Here is a 21,487-nt window from a genome sequence, read left to right on the forward strand (position 1 = left end):
AAGCGACTTACACAATGAGCTGAACACGATGAGCAATTGAGGGTTAAGGGCCTTGCTCAGGGACCCAACAGTGGCAACTTGAACCGGCAACCTTCTGTTTACTAGTCCAGTGCCTTAACCACTGAGCTACCACTGCCCTACATTCAATATTCTGCTCATTCCTTATGCCTTCATCCAGCGTGTTTGCATTCTACCAATGTACAGCCATACTGTAGATTACACTACAATCAGTTAATACCATCTCTGTGTAAAATACAGACTGTGTACACCGTGCAACACCAACACCACTAAATCCTCCTAACAATTTTTTATATTACATAAAATATAATATAATATTCTATATGCTTTATAGAACCCCATAAACATACACCACTATAAACATTATTAATCATGTGTTATAAGACACCTGTCAATCTTTAATCAGCTGTACTTATGTAACCTTGTTTATAATTGTTGTAAGAACATGTGAAGTACATCTCTACACACACCAAAACATATTAAACAGTTTTTCCTAATATTTATAACTGATAAATATAACTAAATTATAACTCCGAACACGCACACACGATGGAATAAAAAATAAATAAAAAAATGTTATGAAAAGTGCCCATTTCAGTGGAAGCATGTAAGTGGCTCTTAAAAGAGCCTTTGTGGATAACTGGATGGAGTGGGTTCGTTTAAGCACGCTCTCCGCGAATACGGCGGGCCAGCTGGATGTCCTTAGGCATGATGGTCACCCTCTTGGCATGGATGGCGCACAGGTTGGTGTCCTCGAACAGACCGACCAGGTAAGCCTCACTGGCCTCCTGCAGAGCCATGACGGCAGAACTCTGGAAGCGCAGATCGGTCTTAAAGTCCTGAGCGATCTCTCTAACCAGGCGCTGGAAGGGCAGCTTGCGGATGAGCAGCTCAGTGGACTTCTGATAACGGCGGATTTCACGCAGAGCCACGGTACCTGGCCTGTAACGGTGAGGTTTCTTCACACCGCCAGTAGCCGGTGCGCTCTTGCGGGCAGCCTTAGTGGCGAGCTGCTTCCTCGGCGCTTTCCCACCGGTGGATTTACGAGCGGTCTGCTTGGTTCTTGCCATCGCGTCTGGAACTCCGCACTTCACGAACTGTAGAACACAATATGTTAGCTCGCCCAACACGCTCTATTTAAGTACCAGAGCCGCTCCGCGCTCATTGGGCGTCTTGATTACGCTCTTTTCTCATTGGACGATCGTGCTTACGTTAAATGTCGCTTACTGGTCGGCGTTCTGCCGCTGCCTCGTTTCAAAAAACATAATATTTCCTCTATGCTGTTGGCGGGATTTATAATACTTTCCTTTCTTTCTTTGTGCTTTTAGAACACAGCTTACAATCGCATTTAAAGCATATACCTTTTTAAAAAATATATTATTGAATATTTCGTTCATTTTGCTTGTTGTTAGTTATTATTAGCATTATTATTATTTTTGTTTCATGTGTATTACACAAACACGTTTGTTGCACCACTTTTAATCGTCTATATTGTTGGTTTTGTTACTGCAAGTGATCTATAACTTGGCTAATGTATACATATATAGGGATATATGTAAAGATAAGATAGATAGGGAAAAAATAAATCGTACATATTGATTTGTTAATTTTAACGTGATAAATCACGTGTTTTATGCCGTGTGAGTCTATGAAACGATATTACATTTGTTTTGTTTACACATTAGCTGAAGAAATTGCACTTTTTCTGTGGAAATGGGTGGCTCTTAAAAGAGCCTTTTGGTTAGAACACGAGAGCGACTTTACTTGGCCTTGGATGGTTTCTCGGTCTTCTTGGGCAACAGAACAGCCTGGATGTTAGGCAGCACACCGCCCTGAGCGATGGTTACACCTCCAAGCAGTCTGTTCAACTCCTCGTCGTTACGCACGGCCAACTGCAGATGACGAGGGATGATACGAGACTTCTTGTTATCTCTGGCGGCGTTACCAGCCAACTCGAGGATCTCAGCGGTCAGATACTCCAGCACGGCAGCCAAGTAGACAGGAGCACCAGCTCCCACACGCTCGGCGTAATTACCCTTACGTAGCAGTCTGTGAACACGGCCCACGGGGAACTGAAGTCCGGCACGAGATGAACGAGTCTTGGCCTTAGCCCTAGTCTTACCACCGGTCTTCCTTTTTAAATATGATCTTTATTAAGACATGATTTTCAGAACAAAGTTATTATCATTACATTACAATCCGAACCAGATAAAGAACACAGCAATAACACATACAAAACATAAAATCTATTACATACAAATTTTTACAACTTAAGTATCGACCATGGAAATTTTTTCTTAGCTTTAAGATCTTCAGTTCGCAACCGTCTTAAGTGACAAACAATCTGTTTAAAAACAATGTCAGCACTTATATTAATTTGGTCTATAATTATTTTGCATCTTGTTTTCCAAATCTTTGTATTCACCACACAAATAATTAGCCAGTAAAATTCTTCAATATTTGTATGTACATTATCAAAAATACCATACATTATTGTTCTCATATTTATATCAAAATCCAAATTTAATGTTTTTACTTTATTCCAAATGTTGGTGGTTCTTGTACAGTTCAACAAAAGATGTTCAATTGTTTCTTCTTCCAGACAACCATGTATAGGACATTTAGTGGTGGTGACATAGCAACTCCATTTCACAATTGTTCTAACAGGTAGTCTATGATTTATTATTAGCCACATAGTGTCTCTTATATTTTCAGAAATATTTTTAGAGAGTATGTTCTTTATTATTATCTTACTTTCATTTAAATCTGTCTGTCTATACTGTAAGGTTTCTCCATGATAAAATGTATTAATTAATTTATAAATTTCTTTATTTGATAAGTTAATCCAGTCAATATTTAAGTTTGTATGCTTAAATGTGAAATCACCATAAATAAGTTTATAATAAAATACATCTTTTCTTTTCTTTCCTTTTTGTTTCAACCATTCAGATTCCTTTAGTATCCACTTAGCCTTCCTTTCCATTGCTTGTGCTATGTTTTTACAAAATGCAATTTTTAATTTAATGCCTAAGTCGATTGCTCCTAACCCTCCTTGTAACTTTGGTTTAAACAAAAGGGTTCGTTTTGTTACCTCCCTATTTGTATTCCATATAAATTTAATACACAATTTGTTCAGGCGATTAATACATTTTTCATCTGGTGGAAAAACAGTAGCAAGAAATAATAATTTAGATAAAATAAAGGTTTTAATAATATGTATGCGAGTTTTATAGTTAGAGCCTTTGAATTTGTCCAGTTCATGTTTCACTGACTCTTCTTTCTTTTCCCAGTTTAGTTCACGTGCTCTGTCTTTAGATACATATATACCCAGTACTTTTATTTCTTCTTTTATATTAACTTCTAGATAGGGTTGTGTATTTCCTCCTATCCAAATACCTTCTGTTTTCATTTGGTTAAGTTTTGCACCTGCTATTATTTCATATTCATTAAAATAGTCTTTTAATATATTGTATTCAAATTGGTTTTTAATAAAGACTGTTATATCATCAGCATAAGCTGAGATTTTAATTATGTTGTTCTTAGAAAGTTTTATACCTTGTATTCTTGGGTCATGCTTGATTTTATTTAGAAGAGGGCTAATAGCTACACTGAAAAAAAAAGTATGTTGGATTTACATGAAAAAAATATGTACATCGGTTGCACATAATAAAGTTATGTTTACTTAAAATTAAGTATTCATGTTCTACACACTAAAGTATTATTTGTTAAATCAACATGACTTTTTTATATAAATGTAAATCTTTTCATTAACGTAAAGTATAATCAATTATTATTTGTTAAACTAACATGACTTTTTTATACAAATTTAAAGCTTTTCATTAATGTAAATTATTTTGAAATATCATTTATTAAACCAACATGACTTTATTATGCTAAGTACACATAGTGTGTTAAACTAACCTATCCCCAGGTCAACCTGATACTATTTAGTTATAAACCTTTGGCATCAATTTTACATTTTCAAATTATTTTGTAACCTGATTCATGTTAAGTAGTGTATTTTGTACCTAACTAATTTTGCCTAATCTTTTACCTACAACATTATTTTTTCAGAAAGCCAACATGGCAATAAACACACACACACATTTCTTTAAAAAACACAAAATATCTGTATTTAGTAACAATACCAATCATTTTTATAAATTTACTCTGAACTGCACTATTGTGAGGATTTGGCCTTTTCTTCCTCAAACAACTTTACCAGGAAAATAAATAAGTCATTAAAAAAAAAACCTCTGTGTGCATATACACAAAACATATAACATTTGGAAAAAAAAAAAAAAAAAAAAAAAAAAAAAAAAAAAAAAAAAAAAAAAAAAAAACACCAATCAGCCATAAAATTAAAACCACCTCCTTGTTTCTACACACACTGTCCATTTTATCAGGACCCCCACAGGACCACCACATTATTATTATTTGGGTGGTGCATCATTCTCAGCACTGCAGTGACACTGACATGGTGGTGGTGTGTTAGTGTGTGTTGTGCTGGTACGAGTGGATCAGACACAGCAGCACTGCTGGAGTTTTTAAATACCGTGTCCACTCACTGTCCACTCTATCAGACACTCCTACCTAGTTGGTTCACCTTGTAGATGTAAAGTCAGAGACGATCGCTCATCTATTGCTGCTGTTTGATCTTCTAGACCTTCATCAGTGGTCACAGGACGCTGCCCACGCTGTGAACACGGTATTTAAAAACTCCAGCAGCACTGCTGTGTCTGATCCACTCATACCAGCACAACACACACTAACACACCAGCACCATGTCAGTGTCACTGCAGTGCTGAGAATGATCCACCACCTAAATAATACCTGCTCTGTCATGGTCCTCGGAGAGTCCTGACCATTGAAGAACAGAGTGAAAGCAGGTTAAAAAAGCATGCAGAGAAACAAATAGACTACAGTCAGTAATTGTAGAACTACAAAGTGCTTCTATATGGTAAGTGGAGCTGATTAAATGGACAGTGGTTTTAATGTTATGGTTGATCAGTTATATAATGTGTTTTATAAAGAAAATGCATAGTAAACATCCATTACTACTGGAACCCAAAGCAATATCATTCAGTAGTAGTATGCAGTGGTTAAATCAAATTTTCTTTTCAGTGGTGATTGGAACATGGGTTCACAATGTCTGCAACACAAATATAACTATTCACTATTTAGCATGAATATTACATATAAAAACTGCAAATTTCTCTAAAACAGAGCATTTCACACCAAACTACACTGAATGAATTTGTTGACATGCTAACCATTCATTATGCAAAAACATTAGAGAACAAAGAGTGATCCACATGACGCAAAGAATTCTTACGTACAAGGCTGTAAAAATCTATTTGCACCTTCCCAAATCTTCTACTGTTGCCAATGTCACATTCCAATGTTTTACAGCTTTCAAATAACATTAACACAAAATAAACAACACAAGCAAACACAAACGCAGCTTTTAAATGATCATTTAGTTTCATGAAGATGTATTCAATACAGATAACACCGATAACCGATAATCCAATTGACAAATGTGTTCGGTGTTACTAGGCATGACTGCAGCTTTTAAATAATAGTTTAGTTTATTGAACATGTGAAATAGTAATGTGTTTACTCATGTTGACTATCTTATATTAAAATTAGTTTACAACTCATAGACATTAAAATGTAACAAATGAACAACAATATAAGAAATTGGGAAGGAGCAAATACTTTTTTTTACAACACTGTAGTTTTCAACTCTGGACAGCTAATATCTTTGATAAAAGCAGTAGGTATTGGTCGAACCTCAAACAAAACAGTAAGACTTTCCTTATAATATTTGTGTTTACCTAACAATGTAGTGTTGTAAATCTGTTAATAACAAAGGCCCCATAAATGTGCAAGCGCTCAAACGATTATAATGACTTGCTTCCCACCATTACAGTCTTCAACAGTAAATAATGCATGAACAAATCACCCCAAATCCAACAGGAAAGGGGGTACTGTACCACTTATAAATAATATATGCATATATAACAAAGCATTTGAATGCAAGGTTCACATATGTTCACAAAAATCAATGAGAGGGGTCAGAACAGAGGCTGAGGCCAAGATACCCTCTATTCAGTGATTCATTCCAAAACATGTCAGTTTACTGATAAAGTCTGTTTTTAAGGACTTGGACTTTCTTAGAGAGTGTGTTGCCTTCCAGCTCCATGACAACCTTCTGAAGCACTTCGAAGGTGTACTTGAGTTCAGGAGGGTAGTTTAGGTTTAGAGAATACATTAGGCCAAACAACATTGCAGAAGCTAATGCAACGTTATCCAACTCCTGCAAGACCACTTGACCCTCAAGGACAATCCCAATGTCGTCTGGTTTATCACTGGCATCTCTTTTTTTTAAAACATATATTCCCAGTGTGGTCTCCTCAATGGATCCCTGGATGAGGGCTTCATCTGCTGCCTGAAGAACACACAGTCACAAAATAAGATTACACAAACACATTGCTTATGTGTAGAGGAAATATTGTACTGCAGAATGAAAGGACAGGTTCTGAAGTTAGCCTACACATTTTTGTGAATGATCGCACTGGGCCCCAAAATGGATTTCAACTGCAATATTCTCATCAGAATTATTATTCTATGTACTGTATTTTATTACCCATATTCATTTACATGCTAACAAGTCACTGGCAATAAATTGCCAAAGAGCAGGCATATGTTGCTTTTTCACCATAGTAAAAATCCATACTGTCACAGCCCCATCATTACAATATTGATATCTGACTTGGCTGATATAGAATTTCAATAAATAGACATTGTAAATAGTACTCACCACATACTCTCTCAAGAGGTTTTCTGGATCCTCGTTGAGGTACACACAAATTGCCTTGATAATACATTCTCGTCCTAAATCAACATCATCATTCTATTCAAAGGGAATAAGCAGAGCAAGTTGTTTGCTTAAAGTCTTTTTCCTTTTAATCAAATGCTACATCAACAAAGCAGTACTTTTTTCAAGGAAGTATACTTACTTGAGCCATGGGTGCTATGATGCTCTCTAGGTGTTTGCCTATTTGTCCTCCTCTCTTTTTAAACAGAACCATCAGTTTCTCAGAGTGCACATCTAACTGAGAGAGAAATCTGGACTGAAGGGGCATGGTGGTAATCCGCTTAAATTCAGCATTTATCTGAAAACAAGAATGATTAGACATAAACGTGCTGTGAAGCAGGAATTTGGAAAGAAATACAATGAAAATGTTTGTCACCCGTTTATTTACTATAAGCAAGAGGAAGCTTAAGTTTAATTTGTACAGCAGTTCCTAAGTTCACAAATAATTAGTATTATGACCTCTGGAGCTTGGCCTGGGGGTAGTGTACGACGGGGAGTTCCTGGTGGCTATAGGCAGCCCACATAACCTGGTCAAGCTCAGCCCAAAAAGGCAACATGGAAGGATCTTGTGGACCCACTACCCAAAAAATCCAAAGTAAGGGTGTGGTGCAGTGTTTGTTGGCCACATGTTTGTTGGGCACATAAGCGGACTACATAATGACGATAATTTGTCTAAAACTAAGGGGGGCCGTCAAGCAGCCAGCAGATAATTTTACAAAAATATGCCAAATGTTTAGCTTTGTGGCAAAGCTCAACAGTTAGGCTTCATACAAACAGCTTTTGTTTTAGCTTGTTCATAACATCTCTGTGTGTAGAATGTTATAAATTACATACCTCGCTTACGTCAAAGAGTGCTGGCCATCTTGCCTGAAAGTCTTGTATCATTGGTGTATCACGAACCACTTCATGTCTCCTGTATGCAAATGTCTTTTCCATTTTCATTCTCAGTACTTCCCTGTTGCTCTTCTTCTTAACATCTGAAAGAAGCTCAACTCTCACACTCTCAAGGCTCTTAACAGATTCTCCAGCAGGATAGGAGGGACAGTAGTTCACTTCAGACCTCCTAGGTTTTTTTATGCCAAAAGCAGCACTTGATTTGCCCTCTGGTTTGTGCTTAAGAGAGTTTATTGTCACCTCTGGACACCCAAGCTTTCTCAAGTGAGTGCGGTAGATTGCCAGTTTATTCTTCAAGCTAGCTTTCCATCCAGCAAATCCAGTGAGGGAGCCTTTCTCAGTCAGGCAAGGATGCTTTGAGATGAGGGCCTCTCCAACAGTGTTAAACTCTTTATCAGTGACATAAACTTTAAACGTAACTATTTCTTGCACCAGGCCGTCAAGAATGTTTGACTTCAGTTTTGGATCTGGAATAAGCAATGTACCATTTTCCTTGTAAGCTGCATTGCCCTGATGAAGTTTCAACTCTGCATCGTAACAAAACTTAGGAACATGAAAGATTCTAGGCCAAAATGACCGAGAGCTTGATGATGATGACTCTGACTCTGGTGAAGAGAGTATATCTGTGTCAACACTAGACAGAGATGAGGATTCATCAACCGAGCGATGGGCAGTAGCTGAGGTAAAAGAGATATTAGCACAGTGGGGAGCTGAAGCGTCGGTTATGGGAATTACTCTGATTGTCCCTCTATCCTGTACTTCATCAATTGAAGTAAGGTTCATAAACTCATTTGCAAATAGTGCATCCATAAATTGAAGCCTAAAATTAAAGTGAACTTCACACTGTCTTTGTACCTCATCAACAAGTTCTTTGATAGATTCAGGAAGTCCATTTTGGAAAGTTATCCTCTGACTGCTGTTGTCACCCAGGATAACTCTGAGAACTGCTGGGGAATACATCCTTCTATGCCTTAGTCTGTTAAGAGAAAGTAAGAATAGTGATTAGGTTAAAGCATAATTACTTATTATTTTAGGTTAATCAGATTTTTTATTTTATTTATTTATTTTTATTGTATTGAAACAACCATGTATTGAATAGGATGTCAGGTTTCTCATTTTTAAACTGATTCTAGCCCAGGCTTTTATTTTGTAGTCAAATCATAAAACATCATCAACTACTCCACTTATCCTTTTAGGGTCATGGTGGCAATAGGGCAAGCAAAAAACCCAGATGTTTCTGCCAGGGGCCCCTTCCCCCACACTGTGCCCAACAAACACTGCACCACACCCTTAATCTGGATCTTGCGGGTAGTGGGTCCACAACATCCTCCCACGTTGCCTTTTCGGGTTGAGCTCGGCCAGGGTTAAATGGGCTGCCTAGCCACCAGAAACTCGTTGTTGGACACTACCCCCATGCCAAGCTCCAGGGGTAGGTCCTGGTAACCCTTTCCTGGGCAGGGCACACAGTGTGCTCTCCTTTGGGTTCATAAGGGCGAAATATGGATCGTGTTTGTTTGGATCTTCACTCCAGACCTGTTCACCTTGGGAGACCCTACTGGGAGCTCTTGGCAACCTAGCCCTGGAGTTCATTAGATCACACAAGTCAACAAAATTGCATATATGTACAAAACAGAACACTTTTAATGACAACTTTGGGGAGAGTTAACCAACCTTTAATAATGATATGCCTTTTTAAGGTCACCATACGGCTTGATCCAACCATGTAACAGGCCAGTGGATATGTGTCAGTGAGTTCACTGAGTGCCACAAGTTTTATTTCTCTGGACGGGGACAAGCTTAGTTCAAAGGCTCTGTAGTGTTCACTGTACCACCCACACAGAACTTTTACAATAAAAAACAGACTCTCATGTATTACACACGTCTGAATAATTTCAGCAAACTCTGGTAATCCACCTGCTGATCCATGGACAACTATCATGCCATTACTGTAGGCTATGCCACTACTTGATGCATTCTTGGCAAGATGAACTTCAGACATGCTAGGGCATTTTAGCCTAATAGCCTCAGCCACTTCCTCCTTCAGTACATCAACTGGAACTGTGGATACATTAGATACATTTAGGCTAGATGTACCATAGGATGGCGAGTTTATGTGAAAAGCAATCATCATTTGATGTTTTGAAGCCAAAGTAAGAGGTATATTCTTAAAGCACCTGGTGTGTTGCACAATGTTCTTAAAGAAGCCATGCTTGGCTTCAAATCGCATTGTCCAAACTGCAACTACTGGTCCAAAACATCTTATCATCTGAGGATAGTGCTCAAGATAGTGGTGCTTCGGTAGAATTCGGACATCAGGGAACAGCTCTTGGTACCTCTGTCTGTGGTCAACAATTTTGCTGTCAAGGAATGAGATGGATTCATCAGTATGCATGGGAGCAACAACTAACTCAACAATATCTTTCAAATCCATCAACACAAGCCACGCTGGCTCATTTTCTGGCACAAGATGCCCAATCACAAATGGAAGCAGCCTCAGTAGGCTCCAATTTTCATGAGCGTTGCCGCCAATAGTTTTACGAACCAAGACACTCTGTGGTACAATGTGTGGCTTATTCGTTTTGTCTGACCATTTATAGGGAAAAGCCAATATAGCTTTATTCAAGTGATCCAATGTAAATAACTTTTTTGAAATCATTGATGCCAAGCAGTACGCCAGCTCAACAGGCACAATGCCCTCAAATAAGTCATGAGCAATGTCAGGAGGGAAACCGGAGACAACATGAAAATGAGACAGATTTTTGGTAAAAACACACTCCCTTTTAACTCCAAAGCAATGTGCATTGATCTCACAAGCTGTTTTTACATGTTCTGCATGGTCCTCTTTAGTTCTCAGCCTGAAAGCACCAGATGCAACACAATGATTCCTAATATCACAACTCCTTCCTGTGCAAAACCGACAAAAGAAATCACCAGAAAAACTTTCTATGAATCCAGCAATACTGTGAGCTCCCAAGTTATCAGCCACAATACACAACACTGTACCTTTAAGAGACCTGCCAAACAAAGGCACATACACACCATGGTCCTCAAGAGTTTTTAGATCTTGAAGAAGAGGTTCCAAAACTTTGTCATAACCGTAAGTTTTTACAAAACCACTCTTACAAAGTACTGCAAGATAAATAGACGACAACGACGAGTGGGAGCCTGGTGGCAAATTACCTAAAATCCAGTAAATACCACAAAGCTTGTGTTTTTTCCGGGAAGTGCCTAGGGGGTTGCAGGTCTCAAAATCATCAATATAGAGACGCAGTGATATTCGCAACTCATCTGCATTCAGGAAGCTGTTTTCCTTAAAATGTAAACCATCTTCAGGTGACCTGAATTCATAAGATGGGTCAAGTTCGATGTCCTGCTGTTCTCTATGATTTTGAATAATCCTATCAAGAATGTCTTTTCTATTTAAAATTTGCTGCAAAGATTTTAACAGTGGAACATACTGAAAAGTGTGTTTTTTTTTATGATCAAGTATGTAAGTAATTGGTTCCACAACATTGAATTTTTCCTTGTAGTACTGTTTGCGTCGATACGAAGTGCTTAGAGGGCCACCTTTTTCAATTGCTTTTGGAACAGGGTTAGATGAGCAAACCGCTGTGGTGATTTCTGTAACTACAAATTCATCAACATGTAGGTTGTGATGCTGAAAGATATCCCTTACAGCATCTTTTGATAGTGGAACTGATGCAGAGTTTATCAAGTAAAGTTCTTGTAAAAATTCATCAATAGCTGTACCTGGCACATGGACTAAATATTCCAACTTCAGTAAGGCTGCTGCAAGCTGCTGCTCAATTACACTTGGAAGTGCCTCATGTTCATTGCTTAAATCAAGAGATGTATCAGAAACTCCCTCTTTCACACGCTCGCAATCCTGACTATCAGTAAAAAAATTATCTAATGATGGAGCTGTTAGTGTAGTTGTTTTCACAATACCTGGTAAGAAGTCAGTTAACTTGTGAGGTGTGTGTCGGCGACTCTTATGAGCTTTAAAGGTTCCATAAATACTGGTTTGAAAACTACAGCCAGCAAACATGCAGCTGACGTTTTCATTTCTCTTTAGATGCGTGTTGATGTGTATAAAAAACTCCCTTTCATTAGCTAAATTCTTGCATGCACATAAGTGACAGCTAAATATAGACAACTCTTTATGTGTCTGATTATCATGTGTGGAATGCACCCTACTTTGATGTACGATTAAAGCATTCCATGTCTTAAATGTACATGGACATTTAGAATATGTACATGGATAGCGTATGGTGCGTCCAAAATGTGGGTGTTTAAGTTTGTAATGGTTAAGTAGTTGTAACCTACTTCCAACAGCTACTGAACACCCTTTACACTGCCACATTTACTAGAGAAAGAGAGACAAACTATGGTAAGGTCAGGTTATTTACAAAATAAGTCTTGCCTCACAAAATAATTAAATGCTGCATACCACTATTCTCTACCACTCAAAAGCATACATTTAGATGCCACCTTTAAAACCAAAACCACTGTAGTGTAATTCAACAGCCATCCAATAAATCCCACCATCATAATGGTTGTCATTTTTAGTCACCTGTGTTTAATGGAAGTGTTAATTAACATTCACAGCAACTTTAGGTGCTGTAGTTTGTGGTGCTGTTTAATTTGTGTTGTACTGAGGAGTGTTAATATTTAGAATAATTAGGTTTAACTATATTAGTGACACCCATCTAAATCAGTTTCAACAAAAAAATGAACATTAGAACCTTAAAGAAAGTAAGACTCACTTCAGGGCTGTTGGAAAAAAGTTCATAACAATGATGTGCATCTAAAAAAATAGAAATTATCTATATTCTTGCAATTCTTTTAGCACATTTTTTAAGATGAATAGCATCAGTCATGCTGTGGAACAAGTAAACCAACAAATGCATTTGAATAATAATGCTCACCACTAAAGAGCCTTTGACACAGCACTCAGAGCAAAGTTGGAGGATACCTATAAAGTACAAAATAAATTGTATTATTTCATTTAAAATAATTTTAAACTTTATTTTTTTTTAACTAACTACTTCATAGAAATCAAGTAAATCTAACATCTAATCCACATTTCAATTTAGAGAAACACATTTGTGGTCTGTTTATATAAATTTCAAACATATACTTTTAAGTGTTAAATCATTACATTTACATTAAAATAAGATTTTGTTCAAAATGAAAAAAAAATGTACTCACCACAATTGCACAACCTTTGGAACAGCACTCAAGAGGCCAAACAATGGCACTAGATGAAAAAAACGTCTAAACAGTTTAAAAAAAAAGTTATTTGTAAAGTAAAATAAACCATAGGAATTTACAGTGAGACTCCATAAAGGCTTTTAGAATGAGAAAACTGACCAACACCGTCTAAAGAATTATAATATTATTTAACTAATGAAGTTATCTCATATATATAAAGTCTATTTTCACAAGCGTTAGCTTGTTTTACAATAGTAACGTTTTAAAAAAAACTACCATTTATTACGGATTTTAAAAGAGAAGTTCTGTCACATACATTTTCAAAATCTAAGACACATTACCGCATTATTAATACTGATAAAAAAAAGTTAACGTTTAAGCATTAACATAAACTTCGTTTCGCTCGAAATTATCGGCATATCAAAAACTAAACTTGTTCAAATATTGCATGTAAACAAACTACCTCTAACACTGACTGAAACTTAATAAGTTTTAATTACCTTTTCCGTGTAGTTTGCGGTCCACATCCACAGTAAATCTTTCAAAAGCGAGGGAAAATATGGCGTGCTTCAACAGTGACGGTTTTCTGTCCTCGAGACTGACCCCCGAAGGCGAAATTTCCCGGGTAATAAAACATAACTACTTTAATTATTCTTAACATGATTGAAACTAGCAGAATTTACATACCTAAAAATTGAAATATATTTACAAGATTTAAACATGTTCTGAAGAGAAATATAAATAAATTATGTAATATATACAAACTGCATATTTGTAATTTGAACAGCCCTCGAGTTTCCATTTTTTCAGTGTACCCATCCAATACCACATTCAATATTAGGTTCTTTTGTTGGTTTTTAAAGCCTTGCATGGCCAAGCACTTACATATCTCACTGATTTACTTCATCCACACTCACCTACTCGGTTCACTTCGGTCATCAGATTAAAACTTACTTGTTGTCCCCCTTTCAGGCTTCGTTCTATGTGACAGAGCTTTTAGTATATCTGGTCCCAAACTCTGGAACTCCATTCCTGAGAAACTCCGAGCATGTACTTTGTTTTGGCTGAGCGGGAGTCATCTCTTCCCCTCCTGCGCCACCAACCAGACACACCGCCAAAGTTTTTTTTGTCATGTTGTGTATCTTCTCTGGTAGTTAAAAGTTTAACTTAGTTATGTAATATTTTAATCAAACTTAAAAGCAGAGTAGGGGGTGAAGCCCTTTTTTTGTTGTTTGTTTTTTGTTTTCTCCTGGTAACAGTAGAGAGAGAGGCAGGAAAAACATTGTATTTTGATTAGTTTAGTACCTTGTACGGTGGCCGAGAAGTGCAAAACAAATTAACATTTTAGAAAATAAAATTACAAAAAAACCAAAAACAAATTTACAAGAGCTGAAACACTTTTACCAATGCCGAGACACATTTACAAACAGCCGATCTGAAGAAAATGGTAGGTACAATACACAGGAAGTGCTTGTTGCTTACCTGCTGCCAATCAAACTGTTTCTCGGGGATAAAGTGAACGGAGTTTGTGGAAATAATTTTATCCAGTTCACCTGCTTTTGTTTTTCTTGTAGTCTTGAAGTCCTTAGATTGTTTGTGCAGACATTTAGACGTGGCCTGTTCATCTCTATCTACTGTCCGCTTCTCTAAACATCTAAGGAATTCCCACAAGAAAAACAAAAGCGGGTCAACTGGATATAATAATTAACACAAAATGGACAGAACATTGTTTATTAGGGACGGAACATTTGATACCGAGACTTTGAAGCTTGTTTCACTTTTGTAACACTGGACTCAGTGTATCGGAGCTTGTATTAAACCAGCAGGAATGTGCGGGACTGATTCAAAGTTTTGGTGCTTTTATTTCACTGACTATATAAGAGACAGTAAAACTACACTCTAATAAGTAATGTGTCATTTTTTCTACACAACTACTGTGTCCTGCGGTCTGTAACATGTTTTGTGTCATTTCTGGCCACTTTTTACACAGACACGTAAAGTAACTCCAATAGTTAGTCTACACATTTATGTGTAGAACTGTGAGAGAATACATTGTTTAAAAATATATATTTATTCAATTTTTTATTTTAATTTGGATAAAATAATGGCATTTTTGACTAGAAACATAGATTTTTTTTCCCATGGAAGATTACAAATAAATTAATAAATAAAAATATGCGTTAACCAGTCACATTTCTCCTATCAAGTATATCTGTGTTTCATGGTTGATTTCCTCTTTTTGGACCATGCAAGGAAAGGAGCAGGACTCATCCTTATTGGTAAGATGCAAAAGCAGTGGGGTTTCAGAATAGTCTAGTATTGAGTATGTTTTATTAATGTTTATTTAGTTCATGCTCATCAGTGTTTTGTTGTGTGTTTTATGAAGTCAAGCAAAGCTATAAAAAGTAGGTTTTAACCCTGTGACCTGTTTTAACTTACAATAGACTCACAATTGACTTAGTTAAGTAAAAAAGGAGGCACTGAATTACATTAATATAAACCTAAGTTTGCTTTTCTGTTCCTATTCAGTAATAAATGTTCTGTTAAACCTGACTAGTCTTTCTTTTTATTGGTATTATTTATCGTTAGCTAACTGGCTAACCGTTAATCGGACTTTTAGTTTGGTCAAAATGGCGCCACAACAGAATGATTGTGGATAAGGTTACCATAGCAACCCTGTGTGTTTTAGTTTTCTCAAGGTAACTTACTTAACTGATCTATTGGGACTTTGTGGTTACAGTGATTGAGTAACATTATTTAAGTTAAATCTCATTATGAGAAGCGAATTTTAATCATTTTAACATTTTTAGCTTAGTTTAGCTCAGTTCGTTTTACTGAATCGGTTCTTTTAAATAATCCGTTTAAACGAATCAAAAAACTGAATCGATTGATTCATTAGTGGTCCTAATGCAGTCGGTTCGGAAGTGCAGAATCGTTTCAGAAGAATCGGTTCTTTAAATCGAATTGTTAGCAACATTGCTTATTGTTATTAGCATTAAAGCTGGTAGTGGTGGATATATTTAGGGTAAAGCACAACTCTTCCAAAATGTATCATCCGATTTACTTTATTCTGGTAAAGGAAACATTTTAGCTTGTATTCTGTAACTGTAGTTTTCAGGTGACTTGTTTAATAATTAGTTAAACAGCCTATGTGAATAATTAGAGACATGACAAATTTGGAGGAATATTAGTTGTGTTCTGATAACTTATTTGGTTGGTTGACTAATCAGAATGTTATTCAAAATATTAAATGTTGTAAATGTCTAATTCAGTTAATATTTTGTATTGTGATTACACAAGACTCTCTGAGAGAGAAACACAGCACCTTGTAATGATATTTTTGTCTTTCTTTTAGGACAGAGAAACAGACGTTTTACGAGTTTTTGCAACCATCTTTAAGAATGGAAAGAAGTTCAAGCAAGATATATTTTGTACCTTTACTGTTAAACTGTTTGTAATCTTGTTTTAATTTATTACTTGTCACAAAAAAGAATGTTATTTAAACATTTGTAATATTATACAGTAAAATAAAATGGCTACATTTGTATTAGTCTTTATCTTACCCATTTTCTTGATTACACATAATCAACACACATTGTGTAAGAACAACACATTGTGTTTGTTAATTATCCTAACACGGTGGGTGTGCAAAAACAGGATGATACATTTACTGTGTTTAAATCAACATATAGTATGTGTCGTCCCTGAGCACACTCCTCACATGTGTTGAAATTCCACACAGTGTGTGTCGTTTTTAACACATTTCTTTTTAGAGTGTAGGATTACCAACCGCCTCGTAAAATACAGAATCGATCTTTATTTGGAGACTAAACGCCACGTTCCGTATTGAACTGATACAGGATGAGCTTTGTATGAAACTGAAGGATACTGCTGCTACCGTGGGAATTAGAAAGCGTTTGGTTATTATATTAAGTAGTATTCGCTTTTATTCTTAGTAACGGTGTGTGTGAGCAGGTTTATCAGCATAACAACCTGTTTAATACACCGCTGTATGAGTAGCGCAGTGGGCTGAGTGTGTTGTTTTGCCTAAAATATGGTTCTGCCTTATTATTATAAAGAATGAAAATAATATTTGTTAAACACCCTAAATAAAACATTTTGATAATGTTCTCATGACGGTGTAAGACACGTTATATTTTTTATAGGTGCAACCCTAACCACCCCCTCCTCCCCCACTCAGGTATTTTCAGCACAATCAGGAAAAACTTCAAAAGCTTTAATGAGGCTTCATCTGCACATCACTATTGTTTAGTGTTACCATCACAAACTCTGTTCACTTCATCCCTGAGAAACAGTTTGATTGGCAGCAGGTAAGCAACGAGCACTTCCTGTGTATTGTACTGACCCTTTCCGTCAGATCAGCTGTTTGTAAATTTGTTTCGGCATTGGTAAAAGTGTTTCAGCTCTTGTAAATTTGTTTTTGTTTTTGTAATTTTGTTTTCTAAAATGTTAATTTGTTTTGCACTTCTTGGCCACTGTAGTTTTTCTTCAGTAAATTGGTCCACAATCGATTTGATGTATTACACATGATTTTTTCTGTAACTAAAGTTTAATTTTAATAATTTTAAACATGTTAAAAAATAAATTCAACAGGGCTTCTATGCAACCCTAAACCCTATTACAATGTACTATAATCGCCATATTTGTCACATTTTTTTAATATTGTACAATTTGGTGGGACAGATAGCCATTAGAGACATGACAATGTAGCCAAAAAAATAACCCATACTAGGATATAAGACAGAGTGGGAGAATAGAGCAGTGTGTGATAAAAAAAATCATATTAGGTCAAATCAGTAAAATTGTAGTGAAATTGAAATAAAACAAACAAATAGCTCTAAAAATCTTTCAGTGCTTGTGAAAGTAGCATTAGAGACACGTTAGGATAAAAAAAAATACATCTAAAACACCTGCAGTGGTGTAGGAGGAGGTGTAGGGTGAATAAAACATGAGGGTAAAATTGTGTTTAGGAATGTGTAATATATAAATGGACAACGCTTGTGTTTGTTGCTAGCTTTTGCAGGTTTGTGTGTGTGTGTGTGTGTGTGTGTGTGTGTGTGTGTGTGTGAGAGAGAGAGAGAGAGAGAGAGAGAGAAAGTAAAAAATTTAAGTAAAATAGGTGGATATGTCTCACCTGGACTGCTAGAGCCATTAATGTTATGTTAAATTGGGTGTTAGGGTCATGAATGAGTGATTAACTAAATGAATACATTAAACAAATAAATAAATACAAATTGAGTAAATAAGTTTTCAGATTCTTCTGTGCTTAACAATACTGACTTATAAAGTCTTTATAAGTGACATCTGTGTTAAAAATGTGTTTGTATATTCCACTGTATTGTGAGAAATGGGACGTTATAAGTCATATTCTGCTAAAGCATAACGTTTCATAAACATATTTCAAAGTCAGACACATCTTGGTTAAAGTGAAAGTGATCTTAGCTGTGTATCAATAAAAACCAAATAAGTGAAAGAAGACATTGTATGTGTCGGTGTTAGCTGTGTTAAAGCTATTTCTGAGTTAAACATTAAAAAGTGCATCTTTATAAAAGAGATGTATCAGATAAATAACTAAAATAGACTTGAATCTGTTTTGTGAGTGTTAGAAACATCAGTAGAATGTGAATGTTGGAGCCATGTGTTGTTTTAGAAATGTTTCAGTATATGTGAACTTAAAGCTGACACGGTGATGTTCTGTAGATCTTACAGCACATATATGTAGGAATGACTGAAATAAATGTTAGTGTATTAAAATATTCTTCTTATTATCACCATTATTATTCTAAATTGTTATATTTACTTTTTTCTTCCATTTGTTCTTTCAGCTACATGACAGTTAAGCACCCTGGACTCGACCTAGTCCTGCTTGGTAGCTGTGTTTTACTTCGCACTAAACAGCCTATTTTTCTAGTAGAAAATGAAGCTCACATCCGCTTATAAATACATGTGGAAAACACCAAGGCTTTGTTTGCACTTTTCAGCCTGTGTCTACAAGAAGATCGGGTTTCCTCAGCATATTTTTACGTGTAATAAGATGTGAAATGTGCGCTGCGTCGCTTTACGCATCAGGAGCGGTGTGCTGTTTTAGCAGAACACAAGGAAACAGAGCATCGTTAGGTTCCCTTTGCGGGCTTTTACATGAACGAGAGAACTTATGTTCGGCCGACGTGCACTTTATTACCTCGCATTTTATACCAGGACTTGTATTTTAATCATTATTTGCCATGAGAAAACACAAGTGCGCATGTGTCACGGAAGCACACAGACGCTGCGCTGATCGAGTTGAGTCTACACAGTTCTCATGTGTGCTATAAAGCCCCGCCCCCTCTCGTAAGAGGGAGGAGTCTCTGTACAACAGAGCACAGCGCTTCACTCGCTCTTTCTTAGCGCCGTTTTAGCTCCAACAACGATGGTAGAAGAAGCTCCAGCACCGGCCAGCTCGGCCCCCGCCAAGGCTCCTAAAAAGAAGACCGCGGCCAAACCCAAGAAAGCGGGTCCCAGCGTCGGCGAGCTGATCGTCAAAGCTGTTTCCGCTTCCAAGGAGAGGAGCGGCGTGTCCCTGGCCGCCCTGAAGAAAGCTCTGTCTGCAGGTGGATACGACGTGGAGAAGAACAACTCCCGCGTCAAACTCGCCGTCAAAAGCCTGGTGACCAAGAACATCCTGGTGCAGACCAAGGGCACCGGCGCCTCAGGCTCTTTCAAGCTCAACAAGAAGCAGACCGAGGTGAAGAAACCCGCGGCCAAAAAAGCCGCCGCTCCTAAAGTGAAAAAAGCCGCAAAGAAGCCCAAGAAGGTAACAGCCAAGAAGCCCGCAGCTAAGAAGTCCCCCAAGAAGGTCAAGAAACCCGCTGCTGCCGCTAAGAAAACCACCAAGAGCCCCAAGAAGGCTAAGAAGCCGGCGACCCCCAAGAAGGCAGCCAAGAGTCCTAAAAAAGCCAAGGCAGCCAAACCTAAGACCGCTAAGCCCAAAGCTGCCAAGGCCAAAAAAGCTGCACCCAAAAAGAAGTAAACTTGTTCCTGTTTTCTTATCTTCATTTTCTTAAAACGGCTCTTTTAAGAGCCACCTATATCTTCCCATAAAGAGTCGCGTTTCCTAAACACATATATACATATAAGCATGCATGCGAACTGTTCATACATGCAGCCATTCATACATACATATTTTGTGGAGAGTGATCAGCAAGGAGTTAAAAACACTAAGTATAACTGGTCCTGTTTTATGGATAATAATGATTTTGTCACACATCCCCATAAAACTGTGCGTATAAATGTGTATATGTATGTGCACTCACGTATATGAGCTCCTTACATAATGTAATTATTAGTGTAAATGTTATTGTGACATAATATAGTGTAATTGTTGCTTAAGAGAAGCTTTTCTGTATCATACATTACACGGGCGGAAGAACGGAGGAGAAGAGAGGGGAGGAGGGGGGGGCAATATGTGAGGCGGCGTGTATGTGTTTCCCTGAGACATGACGGCGCGTTTATGATTGGCTCAGCTGTGCCTTCGCTCTAAGCCAATAGGAGAGAGGCCAGTTTTCCTATATCATACAGCTTCGAGCTTTCCCCCGGTTTACTTCAGTTTTGTTCCACGAACGCATCTGATCATCAAAATGAGTGGACGAGGGAAGACCGATGGTCTTCCACCGGTCTTCCTTTTTTAAATAGTTTTATTTAACAAAATTCAATCACATTACAAATATATACAGATCAATACATCATCAAAATAATTACATCAGTTCAAAATGTTCATTACAAATCCAGAGTAGAATAATACAGAAAAAATATATATATTCAGAGCTTGTTCTTTTTATTTTCCCTTTTTATACATTATTTTTTTTAAGTGAAAAAAAAAAAGAATAATAATAATAAATTACAATCTTAATATTGACCAAGGAAGTGGAGTTTTTTTTGTGCGCAAGTCTTCATTTTTTAGTCTTCTAAGATGGCATACAATTTGTTTAAAAACAATATCTGGGGGTATGTTGCATTGCTCGAAAATCATTTTACACCTAGTTTTCCAGATTTTTGTATTAACAATACAGACAACTAACCAATAAAGGTCATTTATTCTTTGAGAAATATTTTCGAAGATTCCAAACATAATTGTTTTTTTATTTATTTCGAAATCTAAGTTTAAAGTTTTAATTTTGTTCCAAATATCAACTGATCTACTACAGTTTATTAGTAGATGCTCGATGGTTTCATCTTGTAAACAGCCCTGTATCGGGCATAATTTTGTTGTTACAAAGCAACTCCATTTAACGATAACTCTTACAGGAAGTCTTCCAACCGTTATTAACCATATTGTATCGCGTATGTTTTCAGAGATGTTTTTAGAGGAGATATTTTTTCTTACTTTTGTCGATTCCTCTTCGGTTAGTTGACTGTATTGTATCTTTTCACCATAATAATGATTATTAATTATATTATAAATATCTTTATTGGTTTGAT

At 36.8% G+C, this 21,487-nt stretch overlaps 4 protein-coding genes across 4 annotated transcripts; 1 reads left to right on the forward strand and 3 right to left on the reverse strand.

Annotated features, from left to right (window-relative positions):
* Positions 1-655: 655 nt before the first annotated feature.
* On the reverse strand, positions 656-1,088 carry LOC134328928 (histone H3). The gene has a single exon (XM_063010170.1). The coding sequence runs from the start codon at positions 1,086-1,088 to the stop codon at positions 678-680; it is 411 nt and encodes a 136-aa protein (XP_062866240.1). The 3' UTR covers positions 656-677.
* Positions 1,089-1,778: 690 nt separating this feature from the next.
* On the reverse strand, positions 1,779-3,591 carry LOC134328383 (histone H2A-like). Its single transcript, XM_063009486.1, has 3 exons — positions 3,574-3,591; positions 2,286-2,362; positions 1,779-2,166 (listed from the first exon to the last, which is right to left on the reverse strand). Exons 1-3 carry the CDS (start codon positions 3,589-3,591, stop codon positions 1,779-1,781), a joined length of 483 nt encoding a protein of 160 aa, XP_062865556.1.
* Positions 3,592-6,058: 2,467 nt separating this feature from the next.
* Positions 6,059-8,328, reverse strand: LOC134328384 (uncharacterized). Its single transcript, XM_063009487.1, has 5 exons — positions 8,322-8,328; positions 7,736-8,262; positions 7,044-7,199; positions 6,845-6,937; positions 6,059-6,472 (listed from the first exon to the last, which is right to left on the reverse strand). The coding sequence occupies exons 1-5, from the start codon at positions 8,326-8,328 to the stop codon at positions 6,161-6,163; spliced, it is 1,095 nt and encodes a 364-aa protein (XP_062865557.1). The 3' UTR covers positions 6,059-6,160.
* An 11,103-nt stretch (positions 8,329-19,431) lies between these two features.
* LOC134328885 (histone H1-like) lies at positions 19,432-20,039 on the forward strand. The gene has a single exon (XM_063010119.1). The coding sequence runs from the start codon at positions 19,440-19,442 to the stop codon at positions 20,037-20,039; it is 600 nt and encodes a 199-aa protein (XP_062866189.1). The 5' UTR covers positions 19,432-19,439.
* The last annotated feature ends 1,448 nt before the right edge of the window (positions 20,040-21,487 follow it).

The sequence above is a fragment of the Trichomycterus rosablanca genome, chromosome 15 (assembly GCF_030014385.1).
Source record: "Trichomycterus rosablanca isolate fTriRos1 chromosome 15, fTriRos1.hap1, whole genome shotgun sequence".
NCBI lineage: Eukaryota > Metazoa > Chordata > Actinopteri > Siluriformes > Trichomycteridae > Trichomycterus > Trichomycterus rosablanca.